The sequence below is a fragment of the Coloeus monedula genome (genome assembly GCF_965178545.1).
Source record: "Coloeus monedula genome assembly, chromosome: 3".
Lineage (NCBI taxonomy): Eukaryota > Metazoa > Chordata > Aves > Passeriformes > Corvidae > Coloeus > Coloeus monedula.
This window is the reverse complement of record NC_138783.1, coordinates 29,975,903-30,003,240: the sequence shown is the minus strand read 5'-3', so window position 1 is coordinate 30,003,240 and position 27,338 is coordinate 29,975,903. Positions and strand designations below refer to the sequence as shown.

The 27,338-nt window shown below is 43.8% G+C and overlaps 2 protein-coding genes across 7 annotated transcripts in view; both read left to right on the top strand.

Moving 5' to 3' along the window:
- The window catches only part of TEAD4 (TEA domain transcription factor 4), a 51,379-nt gene extending 33,431 nt beyond the window's left edge, over positions 1–17,948 (top strand). For all 5 annotated transcript variants that reach the window (XM_082279235.1, XM_082279234.1, XM_082279232.1 and 2 more), the window contains 8 exons: positions 2,088–2,222; positions 3,002–3,045; positions 3,664–3,719; positions 4,454–4,584; positions 5,540–5,713; positions 13,339–13,479; positions 14,899–15,051; positions 17,710–17,948. In XM_082279235.1, coding sequence (XP_082135361.1) covers positions 2,088–2,222; positions 3,002–3,045; positions 3,664–3,719; positions 4,454–4,584; positions 5,540–5,713; positions 13,339–13,479; positions 14,899–15,051; positions 17,710–17,823 — 948 coding nt within the window. In that variant the 3' untranslated portion in view covers positions 17,824–17,948. The remainder of the gene's footprint in view (positions 1–2,087; positions 2,223–3,001; positions 3,046–3,663; positions 3,720–4,453; positions 4,585–5,539; positions 5,714–13,338; positions 13,480–14,898; positions 15,052–17,709) is intronic.
- Positions 17,949–24,970: 7,022 nt separating this feature from the next.
- TSPAN9 (tetraspanin 9) overlaps positions 24,971–27,338 on the top strand; it is a 172,391-nt gene continuing 170,023 nt past the window's right edge. Inside the window, exon 1 of one of the 2 annotated variants that reach the window (XM_082279207.1) lies at positions 24,971–25,046. The gene's annotated coding sequence lies outside the window, so the exon portion shown is untranslated. The remainder of the gene's footprint in view (positions 25,047–27,338) is intronic. The other variant, XM_082279206.1, reaches the window with a different exon arrangement.

Sequence of the window (27,338 nt, the reverse complement as noted above, 5' to 3'; positions counted from 1 at the left end):
AACCACAGAAACTGCTGCCCTTCTTCCAAGGTCCTGCTGCCAGCTGTGTGTTCTCCTGTCACTGTTCATTTTCCATGAAAGTACATGTTTTCATATTTATATCTTAGAGATCAGAGCAGCTACATGATGATTTTTCAGAGCAGTCACTGCAATGCTTCCATCTCCACACAAACTGTTTTTTTAAAAGCTTTAAACTTCTTTAAGTGTGCACTGTGTCTACAACAGATAGAGGTGGGAAATAGGGTAAAGCCTGAAGAAAACTGTTCCCAAAAGTCAGTAGTTTTTCCATGCCCTGGGTGGCTAATAGATGTCATGTGCACTAAGGAAAAAAGTGGGAAATGGTAGTATTATCATCGCCATCACAATCACCATCATCATTATTATGTGTTTTAAGAATAATAAAAGAAAATGTAAACATTGCAAATGTTTGGTGAAAGTTTTTATTGCTCCTTTTTTTTTTTCCTTCTTTTTTATTTGTACTGGAAAACACTTGAAATGAGTACAGAACTGTTGGCTGAAACAGAAAGGAGATGTATTTTCTAAAAACATGCTCTTTCCAGCAGTCTGTCAAGCATTTAAACAAAACAGAAACACAGCAGAGGTTAATAGGTAAAATAATTTCCTTCCTTAATTATTTTACGTTTTCTTTTAACTTCTAATACCTCCACAAGTAAATGCATCTTCCCCATAAACTCATGTATGAACTCAGGTAGACAAATACAATTTTTCCAGTGAGAAGATAAGGGAAGGAAAAAAATCCTTTTCTGCAATGGCACATGGGAAATAGTCCTTACGTATATTAAGGAAACAACAGAAAATAATAATTTCCCTTAAAAAAAGTAGGTAATCCTTCAGTTATTCTCTAAGGCATCATTTAAACTGGATTCTGAAAAAGTTTTCCATAGCTTTGGAGAATATTATCAACTTTCTCAGCATTTAAAATGTTTCCCTTCCAGTCACTTGAATGGTACTAACAGGAGACACAGCTCTAAAAAAGATGTACAAGTTTTGCCCATTTCTACTGATCATTCCACTTGAACATTAGCATTTATTTTTGAGATTTTTTTCGTATGCCTCCTCCACTTTTTTTTTTTTTTTTTTTATGGTTAGATACATTAGGATATTTGGGCTTTGAACTTTAGAAAACCTTAGATAAATTGGAGGGGTTGGAAAGAATGGAAGCCCAAGGGTGACAACTTACTGCAGTTCAATGAATGCAAGTGGGAAGTGAGAATTCCTGAAGAAGGTAACTCTTTCAGCAGTTTCTTCAAGCTATGAATTAATCTGTGTGTTTTCTGTGGTAATTATAATGACACAGATAAATGTGGAATGTCTGAAGGATGAAGATTGATTGTAGGGGATGTAGGAAGAAAGGCAGAATGTGGGGAAGTGTTTCTGTTTGTCTATTTATTCCTTGAAAGAAGAAGTGAAGAATGCAGTTTGTTTTATGCGTACCTCAGACCCACTAATTATGGCACTGTCATTGCCTGTAAAAATGTGTGTAAATCTACAGTCCTGTTAAAATACAGAAAGGGATGTCCCTGCATATGTGCCCTGGAGATTACTAAGGTTTCATGTTTCTCTGGAGATGGGAATAAAATTATCAACTCTACCTGAGACTAATGCAATCCCAAATTGAGATAGTCTTTTTTGCAGTGATGATGACAATCTCCTTTTTGTGACCTTTTCCTCAGAGGATTTTTTTTTTATAATGAAGAGTCTTTCCCATTGAATATTCTTACCAATTATTAAAACACAAGAATCAACTAGGGGTGTACTTTCCATAACAAAACTTTTCAGCTGTGTGGTTGAAAGCCCTCAGACAGAAAGGATAAATGTTTAGCAGTCTTTAAACCAGCATTTCAGAAAGGATGATTAATCACATCTGAAGCTATAGTAATGAGTGACAGCCTTACAGCCTCGAAGAGTTCTCACCACAGTTACTGGTGAATTTGCTGCCCAGGTTTTCAGAGATGCTTGTTCCCTACAGAGAAGCTGATGAGAATCCTGGTTGTACAGCATTAGAGCTGCCAACTGGTTAATCATTATAATAATCCTGTGTTTTCTCTTTCTGCTCTTACTCATAGGATCAGGCAGCTAAAGATAAAGCCATGCAGAGTATGGCTACAATGTCATCTGCCCAGATTATCTCTGCAACTGCCTTCCACAGTAAAATGGCCTTGCCTGGTCTCCCGCGACCAGCCTACCCTGCTGTTTCTGGGGTGAGTGGATCAGTGTCTTGGTGGAGTTTTGAGAGTATTTGAAAAGATGTTGGGACCTGCTCAGGAAAATCCTGAGAACTGAGACAGAATGGGCCAAAAGGCATTGACTCTGTAGAATAATTCTGTCGTATGGCTTCAACAGTGTTGTCCTATTCTTTGCTCACACTGATGTAAAACAATAGTTTCACTATGTATATTTTTTTAATGATACAAGAGAGAAAACAATCAGTATCACTTTCTTAGTCCAGCATCTTGTTGGAATAAATCTGTTTGGGCTATCCTGACCCTTTCTCATAATTCCTGAGCTCATTCTCAGCACTTAGATCAGATGGCCCTTACATGAAATCCTTCACAAATAAGGTCTGTCAGCATCCCCCATACCTATGAGCTGAGCCTAGTGAGCATTTGCTGAGCATTGATTTTTGCCATAATAACTCCTATGGAACTTTCCTGGGGAAAATGGTCCATCCAAGAGAGTGAGCATCGTAAAAGCTTTGGAGATGGAGCCACAAGGTGCATGCATAATATTTCACATCAGAGATCACTTTTGGGTCAGTTTCTTGCATGTGAGTAGTAGTAGTGTATAGAATGAAAAAAAAAAAAAAGACCAGTCAGCAGCTCCACAAGAATGAAACCTGGAATGTAGAAAGAAGAGATAACTCATTCACATCTTTGAAGGTCTGTGAGCTTGCAATTTGTTTCCTCAAAAAAGAGCAAGCCTTGCCTTTCATCTCTATCTTAAGAGTGGTGACTTTTGTCTATGTGTTGTTTTCTTTCAGTTTTGGCAAGGACCATTGCCAGGCCAAGCTGGATCTTCCCAGGAGTAAGTATTCTTTCATGTGAGCATCCAAAGCAGGTGCTTCTGCTGCTTCCTCTGCTGCCCAAGGAGCACCATTAGCTATTGCAAGATCTATGAAATGCTAAGATCTTCGTTTTTCTTACAGTAGTGTTAAAATAAAGCTGAGCTCTCCTGAAAGCTGTGTTCACTTGTGGGTGTTGAATGTCTCTGAATTTGGGCCTAAATGTCTGAGAGGCATCCAGCCCAGACCTATATCCACTTGCAGAGATATAAAACTACTTGTAGTTGGAAGGAAAGGATAAGTAAATGGGCACCAGTGTATTAAGAGGCTGATAGGGATCTCAGAAAAACAAATCTGGAGGGAGGACCTGCTGAACACCTGCAGGGAAATTTTAATCTGTCCAGCCCTGTCCCCTTACTGCTTTCTGAGTTTTTCCCCCATGACCCTCTTTTGCCCACACAGAAAGATAATTTCCAAAAGACACAGATTAGATCAAGCATTTCTCCTTGGGGACAGATTTCCAAAAGACACTTTGTCCCCAAGGAGAAATGCTTGATCTAATCTGTGCAGACAGTTGGTGAAGAATATTTTTTTGTCTGGTTGGTTTTTTATTAACTACCCTTTTTTGTGTAATTCTGTAGCGTGAAACCATTTTCTCAACAACCTTATGCTGTACAGCCTCCGCTTCCATTACCAGGTAGGTAAGGAAATGTAGCTCCTTCCTTTGAAATTGTATTTCAACTTCAAAATTGGCCAACACTAGAAATCTTGAAAGTAAATTGAAAGAAAATTACCTATTGAAACATTTCAGTGAGCCAAAAATTAATATTTTAATTATTTCCTCTTAGTATCTCTTTCCATTCTTTTACTGAGAGAGCTGAAGCTTTTTAATTTTGTTTTTACAAAACTTTTCTTTCTGTTTATATTGGTTGTGTTGGGTTTGTTTTTTCTCCTGGCTCAGCAAAAAACCAAAGTTACATATCTCTACTGGTCTTCCACTGTGTCCTCTGTCATAACATGATTGCCTTCCTAATTTCTGAGTAATTTGAATAACAAATGTCTTTTCCATCTCAGCTTTCCCATTTTGTGAAGGTAATGGTGACACCTCATTCTGATACTAAACAGTTCATTTCACTGCTCCTTTAGGGCTCCATCTGAGTCCTTTTAAAATTGCTGAACACATTTTCTCTGGTGTCAAACCCGGGTAGTTTGTCTTTTACATCATGACCTACCCTGACAGTGCTGTCTGAGCAGAGGGTGACTGAAAACCATTTAGAGCACAGGTAGACTGGGGACCTTGTGAATGATATTTTTGTTTGATGAATGAAGCCATAAGAAAATGTAATGAGTCAGCTTTGATAGCAGGTGCTCTACTGAAAAGTAATTGCCATTTTTTCCTTAATTATTGTTATATAAATCCTGTGTGCTTAGGGTTTGAGTCTCCTACTGGCCTCTCACCTTCCCCATCAGCACCAGCTTGGCAAGGACGAAGGGTTGCTAGCTCCAAACTTTGGATGTTAGAGTTCTCTGCATTCTTGGAACAACAACAAGACCAAGACACAGTAAGAAACACACCTTGCTTCCAACCCCTCATTAATTTTGCATCTTCAGACAGCTCCTGTTCATCATGGATATGTTATACTACTCTCTGAGTATGAAATACTTGCTTCATTACTCTTCAGAGAACAGAAAGGCCTCTTTGGGAAACACCAGATATCCTCCTCTTAGAGGATAAATAGTGGTAGATCCATCTCTGTGCAAGGTGCTTCTGGCCTCCCTGTCCAGGATCATGGACATTCATACATCAGAGCCCAAGGCACTGAGGTCATAAACCCATGCCAGGCTATTCTGGTTGTTCTCTCCAGCCTTGTAAGATAGAGTCCAATATAGAACCCAAAATCAGATGTTGCTAAGATCACATAAAGCCATGTGTTTCTCTGGTGTGATGAGAACTTGAAATTTGGGGCAACTGGGATGAATTTGCATCACTGTGTTTCCATGGTGCCACCTATAAAGTGGAAGTAGTAAGATTAGCCTGTCTCACTAAACCTTGTGATTCTGCATCTTGAGATGTGCTCAGGTGATGGGCTGAGATAGGAAAGTTCAAAAAAGATAGTGTTATTTGGCTGGTACCTTGCTGTGGGATTTTAGGCTCTTCATAGGACAAGAGCATTGATGTTTGACTGAGTGATCCGTCGCAGGTAACACTCTGTGTCTCAGGTTATTTCAGACTGTATAGCAGCAGCATGAGGCAATGGCTTAGGAGTGAATATAGGAAGAAAAAAACCCAACAATAGTGTTTCAGAGAAGGAAGAAGCATGGGTGTATTGATAAGAAGGAAAGAACAGCATGAGCTGGTATTAGCAGATATTTCTGCTGATTTCTTCTGCTCTTTTAGAAAATGCTATCAAATCTTCATTGACTTCCGGTAGTCTTCTGTGAAGGACAATGAATGTTCAGTATGTACTGAATGGTATTGAACAATTTCCTAATTCCATGTTTTTCTTCTTCTTGCAGTATAACAAACACCTGTTTGTGCACATTGGGCAGTCAAGCCCCAGCTACAATGACCCCTACCTCGAGGCAGTGGATATCCGGCAGATCTATGACAAGTTCCCTGAGAAAAAAGGGGGCCTGAAGGAGCTCTTTGAAAGGGGGCCAGCTAATGCCTTCTTCCTTGTCAAATTCTGGGTAAGGGAAGGGCCCTTTAGAGGGTACCCTTTTGCTATGAAGTTTCTCACTTTAAAAGCTGTGACCTCGCTAGCTGTTAGAAAACTGCTGCCTCCCAACAAATTTTAGCCTGTGTAGGCAACTTAATACAGCCATGACTGTCACTGGAGATCTTCCCTTGACCCCACAAGGCATGCTTTCTGTCTGCAGCAAGATGTATCTTTCACATTGTCCATCTGTAGAGTTGTTCTTGACTACTGTCTGAAGATTTGCTATTGGTGACTTGGGCCTTCTAGAATTTTCATTTATGCATAAGTAAAGAACGCAGGGGAAATTATTCTCTGCATACTCTTATGCATTCACTTCTCTCAGTGTTATGTAACTCCTCAGTCAGAAGCAATACTTTTCCATCTCTTCTCCTCTCTCTGTAGTTGCATTTTGTGTTATCCAAGTACTAATAATTTATAGATGCATATTTACTGCTGGCAGAGCAAAAGATAAGAGAAATATATAATGAAATTGGATTATGATGATAATATATTACTGAAATGACTTCTGGTAAATTGGCAGAAATCAGCCCGGCAGAAGCCTACTCACTCAATTTGGATTTTCGTGATTTAGCTGAAATTTGAAAAAATGGCGCCATTGTGCTTCAAGGTACAAACAAAATAGCTTTGGTGATCGATACAATCATAAGTATTACAAAATTAAAAATAACAGTAGCTCAGGGCAGTTGTACACTAGATGGCTGAGGGAATGTGTAATGGGATTTGGAGCATTTCACCTTGAGTTTACCACGTAATTCAACCTCAGGTCAGAGTGAGATGATGAGAAATGAGCTTTTTTATCTCGTTCTCTTCATACAAACTGGCACTAGAAAGCCTTCTGACTGGTGCTTTCAGAAGGAAGAGTTAAGTGCCTTGAGATGCAACTTCCCAGCTGTCCCAAGCCTAGCCTTTCCAGAAATGAGTTGGAGAATGCTGGCTGGGAGTCTGCTGCTCAAGTGCCTGTGCCTAGAGTGTTGCTTGCTGGTGATTTTTGGGGACATGTAATTTTACTACCTGCAGTCTCCATGCTACTGATCTGGGTGCTTCATGGGATTAGCTCCTGGCAAAGTAAGTACAACAAAGCTTGCCTGGGGTGCTGAAAACAAAAGGTGGAAGACTAGCTCGATTCTGGCTCAGAGAGACAACAGCACCTTGCTGAGAAGTGTATCCTTTGACAGGGCACCCTTTGAAAGGTAGCGATTGCCTTTTGTGCTTTGGAGGTTTCAAGAACCAAAAGGAAGAGCTTAGAGGGAGATGTTACATAGAGAGAATAAAACACTTTGAACTCCTTGACTTGAAGAGAGAGAAATCATCATGAAATTGTGATCTGGTGCAACTGTGATTTTATTTATCAAAATTGACAAAATTGTGCTTTTCTGCTTTTGTGGTTCGGTTTGGCAATTGTGATAATTTGGCTTTTAATATCAGAAGTATTAATGTGGCCTATGCACCATGTCAGACCAACCTCTGTCAGGGTTTTGAAAGATTTAGATGGTGGCATGTCATCAAGTTGGGCTCTTTCTGTTCCCATGTAAGGTATCTTGTGTTCAGAGGGTATCAACTCACTGGAATTTGGCTTTATTTTTAAGAGATGTGACATAGGATTTGGAACATCTTTATTCCAGTGTGTACATGATTTTGTGGGGCTCTGCAACTCTATACTTACAAGGACAGAAATATTTCTGGGCTTGGTTTAATATTTTGACATTCTGTTTCTTTTTATGGTACCCTTGCCTTGTTGGGTTTAACATCAGGTTTTATTGGTAGCATTACAGGTTGTCACTTAGAAATAGGCAAAGTTTACAGGCCAAGTAATTTGTTAACTGGAAGCTTCTAAGACTTACTAGAAGCAAATAAGTAAACAAACACTTTTCACAGATAAGGCAATATGATTAGCACCAAAAAAGGAAGAAAACCAGATTTCAGCAGAAATTTTTATATCCCTCTGCATTTTTATGGTTTTGTAGCGGTATGTGCTAGGGTGCTTTTTCATTTTGCTGCCTGATAGCTCTGGACAGTTATACAAATATACTGTTGATGTTCAAAGATATATTGGATAAAGCAGTTACTACACTTGAATTTATAGCATCATTTTAGGATAAAATGGTGAGTAGAATTAAATACCTGAAGGGATGTTTTGAGACATGAGGATATGATTGATTTTTCAGAGGTTCTGAATTGAAATTGTGGTTGCAGGTGACAAAGACTTTAAAAAAAACAAGGAATGAATAAGCTGGAGTTGGATATATGCAATCTTAGGCTTGAAGAACCCGAGGCATGAACCTGCCATTGGTACAGTAAGCGTTGAATATACCAGATGATCCGTTGTGCACCAGAAGCCTAATTCTAAACACCGGGCTTGGGGTTTCTTGACATCACTGGCAGCACTGAGGATCCAGTATGACTGAGATAGAGATGTCCACATTTGTTCAAAGGTGCTTTAAATTGTTTATACCTCTATATGTAGCTAAGAGGTAAAAGTTGATGAGTTTGAAACATAAGCAGTGTTGCAGTGTTTGCAATTCTTCCTTGATTTTGGCATTGGGAATTTGGTACAATGAACTGATTTTTGGACTTGGGTTGGCAAGTTGTGTATGACATCTGTGTGACATTTCTCTGTGCTCCAAGTGCATTCTAGCACACAACAATGAATGTGAGACATCAGCCTCCCAACACATGGGCAGTGGCAGCCCTGCTCTTTTCCAGGCTAATATTATCTCTGCCACCTGTTCCTTGCTTCTCCCTGTGAACTCCTCCTGTATGGATCGTTATTAATAGTTTGGGGAAGAGGCGTTCTCAGGGCTTTGCATGTTAGTGGAATGGTGCACTTGCATCTTGGAGTTTTCAGAAGTTGTGAGACTCTGGATGGAAGACAGAAGGAAAATGACAAACCAGGAATCCAGGACAGGTAGTACTTTGCAGAGAGCAGCCATCTGTAGAGACATGAATCAGGGGAATTTCTTGGGAGCCCTGTCCTGCCTGTGAAGAATGTATGTAGTGATTTCTTCTTGGTGATAGGCACTTAAATCACTGAGCATTTTCTTTCCGCTAAATGAAATATACTTTTGTGGGAAAAGTATATTTTGATAGGGGTGGGCTGGAAACTGCTGTTCCTGCACTTGGCTTCTCTCCTGTCACAAGCAAATGCAGTCAAAACAGCAGCAGTGCAAATTGCCCTCAGCACCCTGCCTTGCCCACTGGATGCCTTCAATCCCGACCTGGCAGAAACTGCCTGGAGAGCAAGGAATGGCAATTTGGTCCCTATGTCCAGTCTGTTCTTGGTACTCCTTATGAGGCAGCAAACAAGTTAGAAACAGAGAATTTTATGATTTTTGCACACATTAGTTTCATGTGCCATCACCAGCACCGCCTCTAGTTGCTGCCTTATGTAAGGGGACTCTGCCAGTGGTACCTCTTTCACCAAAGTTGTTCCCCACAGTGTTCAACAGTAAAGAGATTATTGACAGCAAAAAGCAGATTGAAAGACTGAATTGCTGAGGAATTTCCAAAGAATCTTTTTCAGAGATGGAAGGGAGAGAGGAGCATATTAACTTGTGGAGGGGTACTATGCTCTTTCTGGAACAAATCCCATCTCTTCTATCTAGAAATCTTGTCTTGTAGGTTACTAAACATTCTGCTTACTTCTCTGGAAAGGAGGGAATCTCAGATGTTTCTCCCAAAGCAGGTAGATTCACTCTTGCATGCTGTATGTGGATCACAGATATCTCAGTGATTGTAGTTTCAGCATGTTTGGAAGTCATCAGGCAAGCTTTGGATGTCGTCTGTGCTGAGTTTGCGCCAGGGAGTTGAACACATCCCAGATACATCAGATTGCTGCTATGCCAGAGTGTGCACAGGTTTTTGCATCTGGAACTTCTTGGACAGAAAGCAAGAACCCTGACTTTGTCAGATAAAGTAATATGGTCCAGTTGGTGGCTCATAACTTGGATTTAGCTTGTAATATGCCTCATTTATTTGATCTTCTACCTTTGTCTGTAAAAGAGACTGAGAACAGCTGTTTGAATGCTGGACACCACCCAACAGTCTGAATGCTGCTGCTGCCCCCGCAGTCCCACCCTGTTCTAGCAGTGGCAAGTAGGAGCAGCTCAGCCCACTCAGTGTGGCTTTCCTAAATCCTGCCTATGTCTCCTTTGGCTGCCTAGGTTGGGGTAAGGAACGTTGGACATACTAGGGCATTTGCCAAACAGGAGTTGAGGCACCTAGGTTCTAGTCACATCCAGTTACATATTAAAAAATTCCATGGATTCCCAGACTATAAAGTGAAGATTAGCCCTCCTGGTTGATGGAGTTCTGGGAAGATGATTTTCCTTTGAATCGTAGTCACTATTATTGCCTTGCTTCTTTTAAGGGTGGAATGTACTGGACACAGCAAGTCAGACCTGTCTCTGCTCAACTCGGGTGCTCGCTCCAGCCCTGGGTGTGCTGTGACACAATGCTTTCTTTAGAGAAGCAATGTAGTCCTGATGGTCTAGGTGTTGTGAGGAGCTCATAGGAATCTAGGCATGTAGGCCATAGTGGTTTTAGGTGTTAAGCTAGATGCAGTAGCTCTTTTGGTCATTATGGTCTTGTCCTCATGCAATACTGAGAAGTTTAACTGCATCCTTTCATGAATTACCCTAGTGTCCAGTTGACATTTAGAAGTTAATTTGGCTGTGTCAGCTTGCAGTGTTCTTCCTCAGTTTTCTGCCTTGTCTCCCTTCAGGAGGTAATCATCTCCACAGCAGGAAAAGCTAGGAGTCTGGAGTTCTACGGCTGAGTCGTTCCTTGGTCTTGTATTCATGTACACCATTGCTACTTTCAGTTCACATGAGTAAACCAGGTTGCAAATAGTTAAGAGCAGATATGTGTGTGTTATATAACCTCTGGAATGGGGGCAGTGCCTTCCTTGAGAAGGTGGGAACCAGCAGCCGTAAATAAGTGAGTAAGCTGTAAATGTAAGGCCAGCACAGTCTGGGGTTCTCCAGCTCCATTCTCCTGCAAACATGAACTGAAGCCCTCAGCAAGCCCTGAAGTTGCTGAAATTCCATGTATGTATGGTTATGAGATCTGCAGAGGTGACAGGAGGTGGGTACACAGCTCTTGGTGACTGATCACTCCATGTCTGACTGTCCTAGCCCATAATATGGGACAAGCTTTAGAATAAAAAGTGCAGTGTAAATGTGAGGGAGTTCCAACATGATCCCACTGCTCCACTGCAACAAGGCTTCCAGGAACCTTGTACATAATGTCAGTGAATGACAATGACTCCTTAATTCAAACAGTATTACCATAGTTTTGCCATTAATGTTGATTAATTAGATGTTGACTGGCTGTGAAATTCTAGTCTGGCCTTCTGATGGGAGGCTTGTCAAATTGTGGGCACACCTAGAGTGGCTTCTTAGGGCTAGTGAAGCTTTTCTCATGAAGTGGAACTAGCACCTTACTGCTTTGCCTCATATTGATGGCATTTATTTTTTTATTTTACCAGTCAGTCTTTAGCAGAATGTAACCTTAACTTTACTAGTGAGACCCTGAAAATGGTTGTCTGGTTCTGCAGTGAGAGCCTCTGCTATGTTTATGTAGCAGTGGCCTGACCAAGCCTCTGTAGCCTTGACCCTTTGTTCTTTTTGACTCAGTGGGACAATTTCTTTGGAAGAGCGGAATCAAGTCCATACATTGTGTTTATCACTCCCAAGGGAAACAGATGAAAAATATTGTGAAGGACTCCTGGTCTAGTTCCTCTTTGGAGAAGGGAAGAAATTAATCTTTATTCAGACAGTTGGAGTGTGGGTGAAATAATAGAGTTAGTTGCATTGACATGGAAGTGAGTATTACAGTATTAAAGTACAGTATTACAATACAGTAATTCAATAAAAACCTAAACCAGAACAGAGTAACTGCTACTATCTAATTCATGTACATTTGTGGTACAAAGAAAGTAGCTGCATAACTACAGTTATTTAATATCAAGGTCTTCAGCATGACCATAATAATTCACTAGAAGAAGCTGTCCTGCCTTCTGCTTTCCCTGTTGCTGCCCATCCTCCCAACACACGTTCTTTGTTTGAACACACACAGGTGTTTCTGAATCAGGCCAGGGAACTGATCCCACTGAGAACTAGCTGAGCAATTCCTCAGTGAGCCTTGTGATACAGCTACAGAAATGTGTCAGTACAGCAGGAATGGGGAAGCACAAACTGCTCTGGAAGAGTGAGACTGCTCTCTCTTGGGGTCAGGACCAGCCTGGCATCATCAAACTACAACTCTGAGGTGCGGTTTCTCAAGAGACTCAAGCCAACCCCAAGCATGCATTGCTATGAAAACAGGCAATCTTTGTGCCCTCATCTTATGTGGTGGCACAAAGGCAGCAGCAAGCTCATGTGTCTACAGATGGGGAGAAAACTTGACTGGCACTTTCTAGACTGACCTAATCCTTTTGTGAAATTGCTCCTTAAGACTGCTAAGCTAACAGTATTTATTATCTCATGGCAGAGAAGAGACAGGTATTTTGCATGGCAAAGAAAGAGAGGTATTCATTATTGTGGTGGTCTAGTTCCAAAGCTAGCATTGCTTGTCCTTAGTGCTGCTCTAGATCTCAAATAAAAACTCTTCACTGACACTGGTTAAGAAAACCCTGCTAGAATGGCATTTAATGCTGTCCTATTCACAGTGTATCCACTGTAGCAGGAACACTCTTTCTTCAGTTTCCTCTTTCCCTTGGTTCAGCTGGAAGAATAAAATGCTCTGGAGCGGCCTATGGGAACCGATCCTTGCTTTTATGCTGAGTTAAATTAGCACCTGGGCTTGTGGAGCACAGAGAAGCTCTGCCCTTTCGGTTTTGAAGGGGAGGAAGCTGAGCTGGGACTTCCCACACTCCCGTAGTGTTTCCAGAGCTTAAGGGAACCGCCACTTGGTTCATAACTGTGGTTGGAATGACCCCTGGTGGAAGCTTCAGAGAGCCAGGATTTTTAGGAGTTAAGTCCCAACCGGAAGCTTTGGTTGGCCAGCCTTAGGCACTCACATTTGAAAACTGTGGCTGCTAATGGAGATGGGTTTGAATTCAGGTGTAACTGGGCTGGATCCATCGGTAATCTACATTCCTTATGTTGCATCCTGTCTGTTTACAGTTGTAATATCATAGTACTGGAGCCTGATGTGTGTGTGTACTCACACGTTCCTTTTCCCTGCTGTCTGTTTTCCCTTACCAACTTTATTACTGTTGCTTTACCATTATTTTCCTTCCTTGGTGAGTCAGCCCAGTCTAGCCTGTCTGTTGCACTGCTCTGTCTCTGCAGTCAGCTCTCCACATGCTTTGTGAGTACCTCCAAGCTGTATCATATGTTTTTAATGTTAGGAGGATCTTCCACCAGATTTCCCCAATGTGTATGCAAATCCACACCACCATTTTCTGAAGTGGAAATGGGATTTTATTCAACACTCTTCAGATTTCTCTCGCTTGCTCAATGCACACTGGTCTGCTTAAGGAGCTTGGGACACTCCAATACTTTACTATCTTGGCTACACAAGGTAGTGGTGAGAAAATGCCACAACCATCTGTTGATAACCATCTAAATTTTTTTTCTTTTTTTTTTTTGGCAGGCTGACTTGAATACCAATATTGAAGATGAATCCAGATCTTTCTATGGCGTTTCCAGCCAATACGAGAGCCCAGAAAACATGGTCATTACCTGTTCCACCAAAGTGTGTTCCTTTGGAAAGCAGGTGGTAGAGAAAGTAGAGGTAAGGAGAAGACACCTGGGTGCAAGGTTCTCTCTGGCTGCTGTTTTCTCACTTCAAGTATTTGCATCCTGCTTTTGTATCTCAAGGCAAAATATATTTCATGCTTCTTGTCAGGGAGACGGATGCCACAGATTATTTCTGAGACATGCCAGGTGTAAGATCACTGAGCCTGCAACATGGCCCTGTCTCAGGACTTCACTGAAGATCTGGTAGTGTTTGCTGCTTTTCCCTTCTATCTCAGTTTCTGAGGAGATGTAAATACATAAGACTCTTAGCTCTGGTGATTCTCTGGGGCTTTTTGGGAAACAAAGGAAAGCTAGGAAACATAGACCCCTTGTTTTGTAGTCCAGAAAAGTGAAAACATATAAGCAACACCTCACTCTCGTCTGTGTTTTTGAACAGATCGTTTATAGACTATAGCCATTATTTGACTGTAATGATTTATGGTCTTACAGTTTTATATGACCTAGAGCTTGTACACTGACAGCTTGAGCAACAGGGGAACTGCAAAATCATGTATATAACTGGCATTGAAGAAATTAGTTTTGATGCCGCATTCAGCTGCTAAGAGAGCTGCTTTGACATGCCTCCTGCTGCCCCGTTTCTCAAGGAGCCTTGAGATGCTGGTGCAGAACACCAGCTGTTCTTGTGTCAGCAGTCAGTTCAAGGTGCATCCTTCCCCAAGACCCATCTCCAGTCACACAATAGGCGTTCCTAAAGTCCAGTTAAGTATTTGCAGGTGGGACAGAGAGGCCAAAGGAAAGTGTCTTGGTTCACAGGAAAGAAGACTGAGCTTCTGGGGTGAAAGGATGTTACAGGCATTTAAGGGTCTGCTGTGAAATCATAGAATATGGCCTCAGTTTCTCTTCAAAGACAGATAAAATATACAGGAGCTAAGGTGTGAATGTAAACAAGAAAATCCCTCTGTGTATCGTTGGCCAGACCCTCTCCTAAAGGGGAGCAGATCTCTATGATCTCTAGCACAGGTACCAGAAGGCTTTCGTCTTTTTTAGCTGTAAAGCATCCTGAGCATACTATTACTATCATTACTTCCTGGTCTTGCTAAAACAGCAGTTACTACCTTTTTCAGTTTATTCACACCTAATATTTTTCTAGTAGGGATGCAGACTGTAGTGTAGGTGACAATTGGTCTGTTGCTCTTAGTTACCTTTCACAGTGCCCTGAGAGTTTGCTGCTCATAAGCTGGAACCCACTGTTCTAAAGAAAAAAAAAAGAAATCAAGCCAAAGAAATTGGAGGGCTCAAAGGGACTGACTTTGGTGCAAAGCACTGTGGTCACTGTTAGTAAAATTACTTGAAAGTGCCACTGTAATTTTCCTGTTCTGAGTCCCTTTCTGTGCTTAGCGTCACTGGTGTGACAGCGTAGCCCCACGTGCCCCTTCTGTGTTTTGCATTGCAGACAGAGTATGCGCGCTATGAGAACGGACACTACTCCTACCGCATCCACCGCTCCCCTCTCTGCGAATACATGATCAACTTCATCCACAAACTCAAGCACCTTCCCGAGAAGTACATGATGAACAGTGTGCTGGAGAACTTCACTATCTTACAGGTGGGAACTTCAACTGTTTTTGGTGCAACTTGGCAACAAGTAAGCACCATGCAGGAGTTCAGTGTTGAGAGTCAAAGCAGATTTCCTTTTTTAGCTCAGCATCTAACTGAACTTAGTGTCTTTCATGTGTATTGCACTTCAAGACCATTTATGGAGCTCTACAGATAGTAACTCATGCAGAGGAGCAGCAAAAGAATGTGAGAGACCTGGGCTAAGAGAGAGATAAAAAGAAAAATAAAGGGAGAGCTCAGAAGGCAGAGAGACCAAGGAAGGGGAATGATGAAAAAGTCAGTGAAGGAAATGCTCATTCCAGTATTTCACAAATGTTGAGGTCCTTTCTGTGCCCTGGCCCTTTTTTTGCAAGGTAAAAAAACCACGAGGGCACTGTTGAGTGGCTATAGAATTTTTCTGTGCAAAGAGTTCTTCGCTGACCAGATGGGGGGAGGGGGAGAAGCAGTGTCTTCAGAACCATCCTGGACCTGTAAAGAAAATGGAGACATGCAAAGGAAGGGGCATGGTGTGGGGAAGCTCTGTGTCACCACCTGAATCACTGCAACCTCTAGGTAGGTAAGGATTTTACAAGGCTACGGCAGTTAGATCTGCATTAGTGTTTTGTTATACTGGGAGCCTTTCCAGGCTCAGATGCAACCTAAACTTGGGAAGAGGGCAGACAGCTTAAAAGGTGGATTTTTCTAATGGACTGAATTCTGTGTTTGCCTCTGTAAGAGGCGTCAGAGATCCTCGCCCAGAGAACTTGAGGCTGGGTAAGTAGAAGAGGTGCTGGTGGCTGTATGAAAGAATGGAAATCAAAGGGGTTTTCATTCCATTCTCTGAGGATGTTGGATAACTGCAGGCAACTCATTTCACTGGTCTGTGGCTCAGATACATCAGCTGTAAAACACTGGGTTAATAATATACCTCACAGGGCATTAAGAAGTTAACTCTTCCATGTTTGTATTAAAATCTTAAACATCGGGAAGAAATGAGGAGTATAAATGCTGAGAGTTCTTCTAGATGAGCAAAAGCATGAAAGGGACAGAGGCAGAGAGATGGAAGACCTGTGTGCTGTAATCCATACTGAGGAACACTGAAGCTGCCTTCTGCACACTTTATTCCTCAGTCAGGCCAGCACTTCCTATAAATTCTATTAAAAAAAGCTGTCAACATCATTTTACTTCCTCAGGGGCTTAATGTTTTGAGAAATCTCATGTCCTTCCCTTACCTTCTGTCACTGAAGGCATGTCCCATGTGGATGCTGGCACACACTGCCTTGCAGTCCTGTGCAAGATGAAGGTGCACCTGCTCCCTGAGCAGCAGCCTGAGCTCACTCCCCACCGGGGAGCTGAAAAATGCATAATGTAAGGCATGTTGGTAGCTCTCAGTCCCCACTACCAACTTCGAGGCAAGTCTAATATTTTTTTCTACACCCTTTTATGAGCTTAGATATCCCTAATCCCACAAGCATCATTTATCTTGCTTTGCACATTTCCTGGATCTAGCACTCCCAAGATTTCAGAGCCCATTTTTTCAGAAAAGGGCCTGGTGCCTTACCACACCTGGATGTGTGTAACTCACCACATCTTGCAGAAGAAAGGAGTCCAACTGCAAACCCAATCATGAAGTAAGAAAAGAAAGCAGAATAGACCAAAATCAGACTGCTAAAATTAATAAGCAAGTTTGAAAACAGCTATTTTCTTCCTGTTTTCACAAGAACAATTAGGCTGTGGTACAGTTTAAGACTCCAGCCGGAATGTTTTTCTTCTGCAGCTGAGTTGGTGCTACTGCTGATAAAAATCTGTCTCCTCCAGCAGGAGAGAACTTTAGCTATGGCACAAACTCAGGTGACAAGAATGTGCAAAGTTGTGCAGTGACAGAGAGAGGGAAGCTGAGCTGGGAGTTCTGAGTGCAATATTTCTCTTGTCTCTGCCACGTAGTGCATGCTGCAGAAACTAGGACAACACTGCTCCTTCACCATGCTGCTGACAGAGTCACGTTGTAGAGAAGCTAAGGGTCCTGAGGGGCTGTAGGAAAAAATGGGAAAAAAGGAGCTTCTGTAAGAATGCATGAGTGTAGCAGCCGTCCTTCCCCCAACACCTACAGTGCATGGAATGGGAGGTGTAATGGAGTCACATCTGTAAGTCTCCTGTAAAAGAAGTTATGCTCTCTAATCTTCGCATTCTATGTCTACCACTGACAAGCAGGAGCAGATGAAGGGAAACAATTCACTGTGGCTGTGATATATGTGTGAACAGGAGTGGATGTGCCACAGGAGGGGGCCTCTTATACCCAACAAACAGAGCAAAAAGAGCTTTTATGAGTGAAGCACTTTCCCTCTGCTGAAATCTGCAACACCAAGGGTGGGAAGTAGAGGACCTGGTGGACCTGCGTCCACTGATGTGGTCACTGCTTGGTCATAGTAGACTTTTCCTCCCAGTGGACTCTGCTCACCTCCCTGTCTCTTTATTGCATTTTAGTTCTGAGGCTGCAAAAGTGCTTTGGTGTGTGGGCACACAGACTGGGGCTTGTGGTGGTCAAGCTGTGTATCAATCCTGCACTTCTCTGTTCTTTGTCTATTACTGACTTTATGTTAAATGTGTTGGAATATGTAAGCAGAGAAATAGCAGTTGCCATTTCAGCTTCTTCTTCTTTTCTGTCTAGGTTGTGACAAACAGGGACACACAGGAGACCTTGCTGTGCATAGCATATGTTTTTGAAGTATCAACTAGTGACCATGGTGCCCAGCATCACATCTACCGGCTGGTGAAGGACTAGAGACTCTCTGCCCTGAGATGTCCATGGAATGCATGTCTAAGAAAAAAGTCTGTGCTTGAACAACCCCTGCCCCCCATACCAAACTGAAAAATAAACTGCAGATATTGTGTATTTTCAGAAAAGTACCTCTGAGCTGGTTTGTGATTGATAGAGTGAAGTTTCTATCTCCAGTTTTGTGCAAATGGGAAAAACACTTGGAGTCAAGGAAACAGGCAAATGTCTGCTTAAGGGTCTCACCAGAATCAGCATCCCATGAAAAGCATTTCCCACAGTGCACACCCTGGGTGTGATCACACACACAAAAGGAGTGTATGCACCTGAGCATACAGGTAGGCCAGTGGCAATGGCAGCAGCTTCCACAACTCTGACCACATGTGAACAGGTTGAACATGTTCATGCTACACCTGGTCTGAGTGTGTGCACTCATATACACTCACATGAAAGTCAACACATGCACAGACACGGTTACCATACATTTATATAGGTGCCAGTTAGACTTACGTGGGCACGTGTCTGTATAGAAATTGCACAGCTATCCTGCACAGCTGCCTGTCCAGCTGTCCACATCAGCAGTTGTGCAGTCACAGGCTCATTCTGCCTTGCTCTGTTAGTGGGCTCATTTCTTTTTCCCTCTCTTCTGTGCCTGACAGTGAGAGACCAGCCTTTTTTTTTGTGTTTTAAGTGAAGTTTTGCTTAGAAAATTGGGTATGTTAAATCATGTTGTCTTGCCCAGCAGATTTCCTCTATGTATCAAGTCTGATGACTTGACAGAGTAAAATAATTCTTGCTGCTTTTGCTTCTGATCCTGCACTGCTACTAATGCTCAGTGAGCCAGGCTGTGCTCTTGTGCACCAGCAAAATAATTGTTTACAGAGGTCAAATTGTCCCACCTGTTAGCTGCAGACAGTGAGGTGCACAAGTATTGCACAGAATGTCATTTGGCCAAGAAAATTGTGTGTTTCCAAGGCAATCAAATACAGCCTCTCTGCTTTACTTGTAAACTGAGGTTGTCTGTTCAGGAGTCACTGAGAGGCAATAATCTTGGTCCCCACAATGCTGCTGATGTGGGGGAAAGATGCAGCCATTCATGTTGCTCTGAGGGAAGAGGTGGTTTGCATGATGCTCTCTGGCAGCTGTTGAACAGGAAATTTATTGGGTGGCCAGCCAGAGTCCCATGGCCTGGACAATCAATTTAATGTGGAAGGGGGACTAATTGACTTACCTCCTCATTAAGCCATTGCATGCCAGTTGATCTGTTGTAACTGTAAAAGTGTGCGTTTCCATCTGCACGTGGGAGGTCCCTGACAGGGATGAGTCTTCACCAGGCATACCCTGTGCTTTGAAGCATGGGAAGGAAAGGACAAGGGTAAGGAGGATAGCAAAGACGATGCCATGAAGTCAGAGCTGGAGAAGGATGGTTTATTTCTTATTATGGGAAAAGTGCTCCATATATTTTTTTCCTCCTGATCTTGCAGACCTTCATTCTCAGAGGCTAGTATTAAGGACTTTGCAGGGCTAGTGCTGGTGCAGGAGCCAAAAGTAGTCAAGAACAGAAATTCTGCTTGCACTTACTTAGCAAAATCTACACCAAGTTCCTGCTCTGCCTGCTCTCTCCAAGACAAAAAAATACCTTCAAGAACTGACCTCCAAACAGCAATACAGAACACAGATGCCAACAGCTTTCCAGAAGATCTACATACCTGGTAACCAGAATCAGTCAAGCTTGGAGAAAGATGAGCCAAGTACTTTAAACACCTAGAAAACAAAGCATCTTGAAATACTTGCTGTTCTGTGCTACACATAAAAAAATCCATGCAAGCACAGGCTGCCCTTGCCCATCCCTCAGGTGTTAATGCTAGTCCCAGCCAGGTGACCAAGCCACCCAGGACTGAATTAACTAAATCTCTGCAAACCAGCCAGCCCCTCCAGCTGGCCATGTAGGTATGAATGGCACCAACTACAGTCCATTGCTGATGCATGCACCTGCCTATTTCAGCCCTGTGCAATTTCCTTCCTGATCTTTGAACCATGCGTGGAGCAGGCAACAAATCAAATAAAACCTCGCTAATGAGAAAAAAGACTGACCCTTGGGAAAAGTATTTTTGGCCAATGCAGACAACAATGTTTTGAAATGAAGCCTGAACAGAGAAAGGGCAGAGAAAGTCCTCGGCAATGGAAAATTCCTTGTGATGTATATTTGTACTCTCCTGCAAACATGAGCCTGGTGCCTTGCATGCATTCACCACAGGGTTACACCACAACAGCAGACCCTATGGAAATCAGTCCCTGAAGAAGATGAGCCCTATAAGTCCACTTAGTCCATTAGCTGATCATGAGAAAAACCACATTAAGCAAAGTTTTAAGATGTTATCAAGGTAGTAGTAAACACAAACCAACAGGCTGAGGAACAGATGAAATCTCTGCACAGTTGATTTGAGGACACTCATGCAGGGTTTTTTTCAACTTAATAGCAATGGAAGACTCTTCTCTAGCACTATTCCTTTCTGTGCTTGCTCTTGGAGTTCACAGCTCCCTGGTGTCAATAACCAGGGTCAGCAAGAGACATCTACCTGCCTTTGAAACTCAGTGGAGAAATGAAAAGAAAATTCATGTCTCTGGCAGAGCTTGCTTTTATGTAGGCCATCAGATGAAGAAGATTTACTAAAGCTATGAGGCAAAAGAAGTACTGGAAGTTTTGATCTGGACTAAAAGGCTTCTGTTCCCTTGCAGAATGGGTGAGATCCATGCAAAAATACTTCAAAGACTGGAAGGACTGTAGCTCTCTGTCCCCAAGGCTTCCTTTCTTGGAATTTCACCAGAAGAAACCAGACAGTGCATCAGAACTAAGAGCCAGCTGCAATTTTGCTAAAAATAAAGCAAAGCAAACACAAAATAGCAGCATATGTAAAAAAGGAGATAGCCTAGTTTCAAGAGGAAAGGCTAAATTGAACTCTAAAGAACCAACAACAAATGAGGGTATCAGTGTCTTACAAGCTTAATTTCTGTTGGGGCAGAAATATCAGAATTATTAACCTTAGCTTGTAAGAACTTGCTGTAAAATCAAAGGATGAAACAGTAAAAGCTGATTCCCCATGTCACTTTACAGCCACAACACTGAGACATTAGAAGGTAAAGTGACAAAATCTATATATCCATGTTTTCCTTATAACAAAGCACTTAGAAAGTTTCCATTTAACTAACTCCCTTTTTTTTAAATGTACATGCTTCAGTTTATCAGCCCTAATTTGTGCAGCTACATCTGCTTGTGGAATCACGTCAAACTGAATTAATAAATGATTCCACTTACTGATAGTCTTCTGAGATAAGACACAACAGACCATGGGTCTGAGCAACACAGAACTAGGCAAGACAGGAGCCCTCCCTTCATCCTCACTTCAAAGCCAAAAGGAACAGTTCAGGTAAGACAAGTTCATTTGAATTCATTCATGTATCTGTGGTGAGGGGGTGGGAACTTCTTAAGCTGACATTGCCAACAAAGAAAACACGTAGGTAGGCCTAGAGGCAAAGGCAGGGATTGAATTTAAATCTCTTTCTACTTCAATATCTAGACCCAAGGATCTTTATTTCCTTGAGTGTTACACACATGCTTTAGCCTTTGGTGCAATGGTTTCCCAGTGACCTTTTCTTCCCCATTTCCCAGCTCATTTTTGTCTTGCTTCTTTGACATCCTGGACTAGATGAAGGAGTTGAAGAACTTGTGTGGTCACAGCAAAGAATAAGAACTAATTCAGACAGGTGAGAACACCTTCAAACTTGCTCTAGATCTGTAGAAGAGGAGGAGCAACACATGCTGAGCCTTCAAGAAGCTGCCAGGGTGCCATGCTGTTTCATCAGTCCTGCAAGCACAGTCTATATCAAAACCAAGCAGGAAGGCAGCAGACAACTTGCATGCTTGCAATGAAACAGCAAGATCAGGGCTACTCTCTACAAGGGAAGGCTGGCCAGAAGCTTGACCACAGCTTTGTCAGTAACCTCACAGACTGTGGTGCAGTCCCAATCCTTTTGGACACCAGATCCAGATCTACTACATTAGTAGCTATGTTTGCCTGCATTTAACATGCTGGTTCAGCAATTAGTCAAGACTCCAGATCTGTGATTCATACAATTTTTGGCCTCTTAAATGATATGCAGAAGTAGTGGTGCTCATTCTGAGGAAAACAAATAGAGCATCATTAAAGAGAAGCACCGCCCTCATCTCCTTCAGGTGCAGCATACAGCAGTAACGATGCAAAAAACCTGAATATAGCAAAGTTAGAGAGTCTAGATGGATGATCTCTTTCTGACAAAAAGAGAAGCATAGATTTTGATTTTCAACCTCCTTAATTTCTCCACAGCACTCAGCTCTGTTGCCATGTTATCATTTCATCTGAAATTGGTGGCTGGCACCAAAGCCACAGATTTGCTAATACAGTTGACATCCTGTCAATCACACTGGAAAGCATCTGTTTCTAGATGCCTCAAAGCTGTTCTCAAAAGCTGCATGTAGCCCTCAGGTTTGCTGGTCAGATGCCATGGATTCAGGTACACAGAATCACAGAATTAACTAGGTTGGAAAAGACCTTTGAGATTGTCAAGTTTGACCTATGACCTAACACCACCTTATCAACTAGACCGTGGTACTAAGTGCCACATCCAGTATTTTTTAAACACCTCCAGGGACAGTGACCCCACCACCTCCCTGAGCAGCCCATTCCAATGCTGAACTACTCACTCTGTGAAGAATTTTTTTCTAAGGTCTAGCCTAAACTTCCCCTGGTGCAGCTTAAGACTCTGTCCTCTGGTCCTGTTGCTGGTTGCCTGGGAAAAGATGCTGATTAGGTGCAACTCCTTCTGTTCCTCACTGTATGGACAACATCAGAGTGCCCCCATGTTAGATTTGGTTGCATGTGGAAGACAGCTAGTTGAAGCTGAAACACAGGTCTAACTGAGATTACTTTCCTAAACTTACTGGCATAAATGAGAAGACACCTGCAGAGAAATGCAGTTTCCTTGGTAGAAAGTGTATCTGCAGTATCAGCCACTCCAGTCCTCAGTTTCACAGTGATCCTCAAGCTCTTCCCTAAATGATCATGCTCATACAAAGCTCCCATATATGTTTTATTTTCTTCCCATGCGCTTTTTACCTTCTTTCCAAGGTAGACACAAAATGATGACTTGATTTCACATATCTATTTTTTGCTTTGACTTGAACAATAGAAATCCCATATACCTGAGTATGAAGCCGCTTGTGCTTATGCAACAGGTAAAGAACACAACATCATGCTGCTTCTTTCAGAGTAAACAACCAACCAACAATAACACCGCCACCAAAACTGTCAAATGTGTCCTCATTGTCTGCTGACTTCCTGTGCCACTTGTCTTTCAGGAAGTGGTTGTTTATTTCCAAATAAGTTATGAGTTATTTAAAGATTGGCAACAATTCTGAAATGAAGATCCTTCAGTCCTCAGGTACAGCGGGATTTACTGCATTAGAGCTACAGCATCCAGGAGATGGATTCTTCTTGGAGTCTGGAACCAAAGAACCAAAAGAAGTTCTCTCCAGAGATCTCTTTATCTCCTGCTGCATTGCAAGACGTATTTCCTTCATTGCTTGCTTTAAGGTAAACATAGCAATGTTTGTGTACTTCTGTGCATAAATAAATGACAAACAGCTGGGAGGGAGAGAAACAAACATGCAGCAAATGACAGTGGTGTTGCTGGAAGCACTGCCACCAGGATGGTTCGAGTGTGTTGAACCAAGCAGTTCATAAAAATCCACTTAGGACACAATGGAAGGTATGAGAGAATATATTTGATGTGGACATCCCCTTGAATTGAGAAGTGTGACAGCAGCAGCAGTACCCGAGAAGGAAATGAGAATACACAGGGGACCTAGGAATGTGAAATAAGATCTTCCTTCTGCAAAAACATTTACCCTAAAGCCTTGACTTGCTCTTCATACACTGTAAAATACAGTTCCTCTCAGGAGGCCCATGTCCGTAGCTGCATTGGTCTACTGTAAGCATCTCTGCCCCACTTCTAGGTTGTTTCCCCACCATGTAACACTTCACTTAGTGGTCCATGCCAGAACGTTACCCAGCTGTGTTAAGACAACTCGAGAGACTCTTCTGCTGGGGACAGTGTTTAAAGTTGGCTTCATTAAGTTTTTGTTGCACTTCCACTGTCCCCCAGGGGAAGGCAGGTGGGGACTTTCTGTGTGATCTCAAAGGATTTCCCTTATGGCCCTGTCTTACACAGCACCACAGATAAGAATCATTAAGGTTGGAAAAGACCTCCAAGAGTCCAGCCATTAACCCAGAACTGCCACATCCACCACTAAAACAATTTTCTAAGCACCATATATACTAATTATTGGAATACTTCCAGGAATAGTAACTCCACCATTTTCCTGAGCAATCCGTTCCAATATCTGAACACCCTTTCAGTGAAGAAATATTTCCTAATGTCTGATCTAAACCTCACCTGGCACAGCTTGATGCTGTTTCCTCTCGTCCTATCACTTGTTACCTGGGAGAAGAGACCGACCCACACCTGTCTACAACTCCTGCTGCGACCGCAGAACGCTCAGAGGAGCACTCAGACATGCTTTCTCCCTATGCTAGAAGCCATAGCAACACACACGCAGTCGTGGTGGGCTGCGGACCACCGAGCATCTGAGCCCGGGTTCGCCGTCTGCAGCAGCGGTCAGGGCTGCGCTCACGGCCGCCTGCGGGCACGGGCACCACTCCGCCGACCTGGGCCCGGAGGGGCCGTCCCGCCGCGGCTCCCTCGGGGCAGGGGGCAGCTGAGGGGGGACGGTCGGTGCCCCCCGCCCCGGCGCATCCCGCCAGCTCCGGGAGGGTGCGCCGGGGGATGCTCCTGGCGCCCACCCCAGGGGCTTCCGGAGGGTCCCGCGGGGGGAAGAGGGAGAGGGGCGGGCTCCAGGCACAGCTCTGCCTAAGGGACTCCGGCGGGCGCAGGATGGAGCGGGTGGCGTGCGCTGGAGGAGGGGGCCGGCAGCGCGCCCTTGCTCCATCCCTCCCTTCCCTCCTCCGCGGGGCTGGAGCCTCCCCTGGGCAGCGCCCCCAGCTCCTCCCCGCTCGGTAACGCCGGTCCGAGCCCCTCCTCCCGTTTCCGCTGGCAGGAGCTGGGGCCGTGTCCTGCCGTACCTCCGCCGCTCCCCCAGCTCTCGGCCCCATCCGGCCCGGCCCAGGGACGCGCGGGTGAGACCCGGCGCCGCGGGGGGCGAGGGGCGGCGGGGACCTGCGGGCGATTCCCGGCCCTGGGACAGGGGACATGGCAGGAGCGGGGCGGCCCGGGGCGGGGGTGCCGGGGGCTGCCCGTCGCGGAGGTCGCGAGGGTCGCGGGATGCCGGCCCGGCCGCTGGAGATGCTGGGGAGCGGCGGGGTCCCGGCGGGATGGGGGTGCGGGAGGGGTGCGGGTGGCTCGTAGGGGTGAGGAGTGTTTGCTGGAAACAATAACCCCCCACCCCCTCCGGTGCCTGTGTGATTTTTGCGGAAACAGGAAAGTTAGTTCAGAGGGATGAGACGAGCCCAGTGGCGTCTGCGTGCGCGGTCCTGCTCTCGGCCGGGGATCCCGCGGTGCCCATCCCGCACGGGAGCGGATGGCTTCGGCTAGGGACGGATTTGTCCCCGCCAGCGGGGAACACACCCCTGGGACAGCGCTGCTGGCAGGCGGGGGCTGCCTCTGCTGTGGCCTTGCGCACCCCCGAGGCTGCTGCGGTGTGAGGGGCTGGGAGCGCGCAGGACACGCGTGAGGGGAGGCTGCGCTCCGGCCGGGATGGGAGCGAGCCCGCGGTGGGCTGACAGCTCCGCCCGGCAGCGCCCGCCGAGGTGGTGCCAGCGGTTCCTGCCTTTCCCCTTCTTATGTAAAACTTGACTCCAGCGTGGCCTTTTCCTGTTAAAGCTTTCGGAAACTTTTCTTGCGGGATCTTGGATATCCGCCTGTCCCCGTGCTCCTGGTGGGAGGTGGGAGCTCTGTGAGGTCTGCCTCTAGGGAAGGCCTGTAGCTCCGGGGATTTCTGATGGGCAGGAGGGAGGAACTGTGATATGGGGATGCTGTGTTAAGAGAAAAACTAGGCTATGAGGATGAGCTGCATTTCTGTACTTAATCCTTTTATCAACTCTTTCATTCTGTGCTTTTACTCTGTATAGTTCTGTGGTTTGAGCCACAGGAATGGGGGCACCTGATTTTCCTACCTGACTGCACTGAACTTACTTTAAGACTTGGGCATAAGTAAGTCACCTGGGATATGTCTGGGAAAAAGTTAAATATTCTCTAGAACAGCCATGAAAGTCAAATCACACAGTTTGTTTGGGCTGTTGGCCCACTCCTAGATGGGCCTAAATGTTTGCCTGTGGAAGCCCAAACTTAATATGTTCCTGTAGCAAAGTTCTTAGTAACAGGTGCCACCAATTGTTTTAATGGTTTGTTTGTTAAGCTGGTAGTGGACTCCTTTGTAGCCGGGTTGTATAATTTCAAAGGATAGCAGCCACTGAAGTGTGCATTCATATGAGTTGTGTTGGCATGGAATATGGGTTCAGAGTTAGCAATCAATAACTTTTAGAATGTCAAAAGATAAATTATCAATGCGATGTTGAGAACACCAAGGAAAAAGTTTTATGTCCTTTGCTTCCATTTTTCATTTTGCCTGAGCTCCAAGTGTGAAAACTGATGGAGCTAATATAGCTTCTGCCTCCAGATCTTTCCCTTTCATATTTTTAGACCTGTGATGATCATATTAAAAATCCTACAGGCAAAGCTTTTTGTATAATGGGGCTGTGAGACTTGTGGCAAACTTGGTTTTGGGTACTTTCTTTAAGCCTAATTGTCATTAATAAAGCTGCATAAGAAGACCTTGGGGTCAGAACATAACAAATGCAACGTCATTTGCATTATTCAGGCAAAGCTCTGGGGTTAGAATCGCCCTGTTCATCTCTGTTGAGCAGGGTAGAGGGTTAACTGTGAATGTCAGCGTTATCTTAAGTTATTTTGGTTATTTTAACAGAAAGTAGCTATCAGAGATGCATATCCCACAGTCTTTGCTTTCTGTGCTATTTTAAGTTATTTTCTTCCAAAGCATGCCAAACCTCAGCCTGTCCATGAGGGTATTTCCATCACAACTGTATATTTTTAGTGTTTAACCCCTGTCTCCCCAAACACACAGACTAAAAAACTGCAATAGAAAAGTGAAACACAGGAAGAGCACAGATTAAAATAGAAAACCAACACTGAGGTGGCAGCACTGATTGGAGGAGTTACTTTCACATTTGTGTCACATGTGAAACTGGCAAGTTTGCACTACAGAATCTGAGACTTTGTCTTGGTATTATTCTGAGAGAGCTGGTATGGAGCAGAAGTGAGTGCTTGTTTTAGAAGTAGTATGTTAATATTCCCGAGGTACTTGGGTTTTACAATTGAAAACTTGTCTTAGTTTCTCCCTTTTGTCATGTTTCAGGGTTGTGCTGTTTGCAAGTGACTGATGCCCCGTTAGT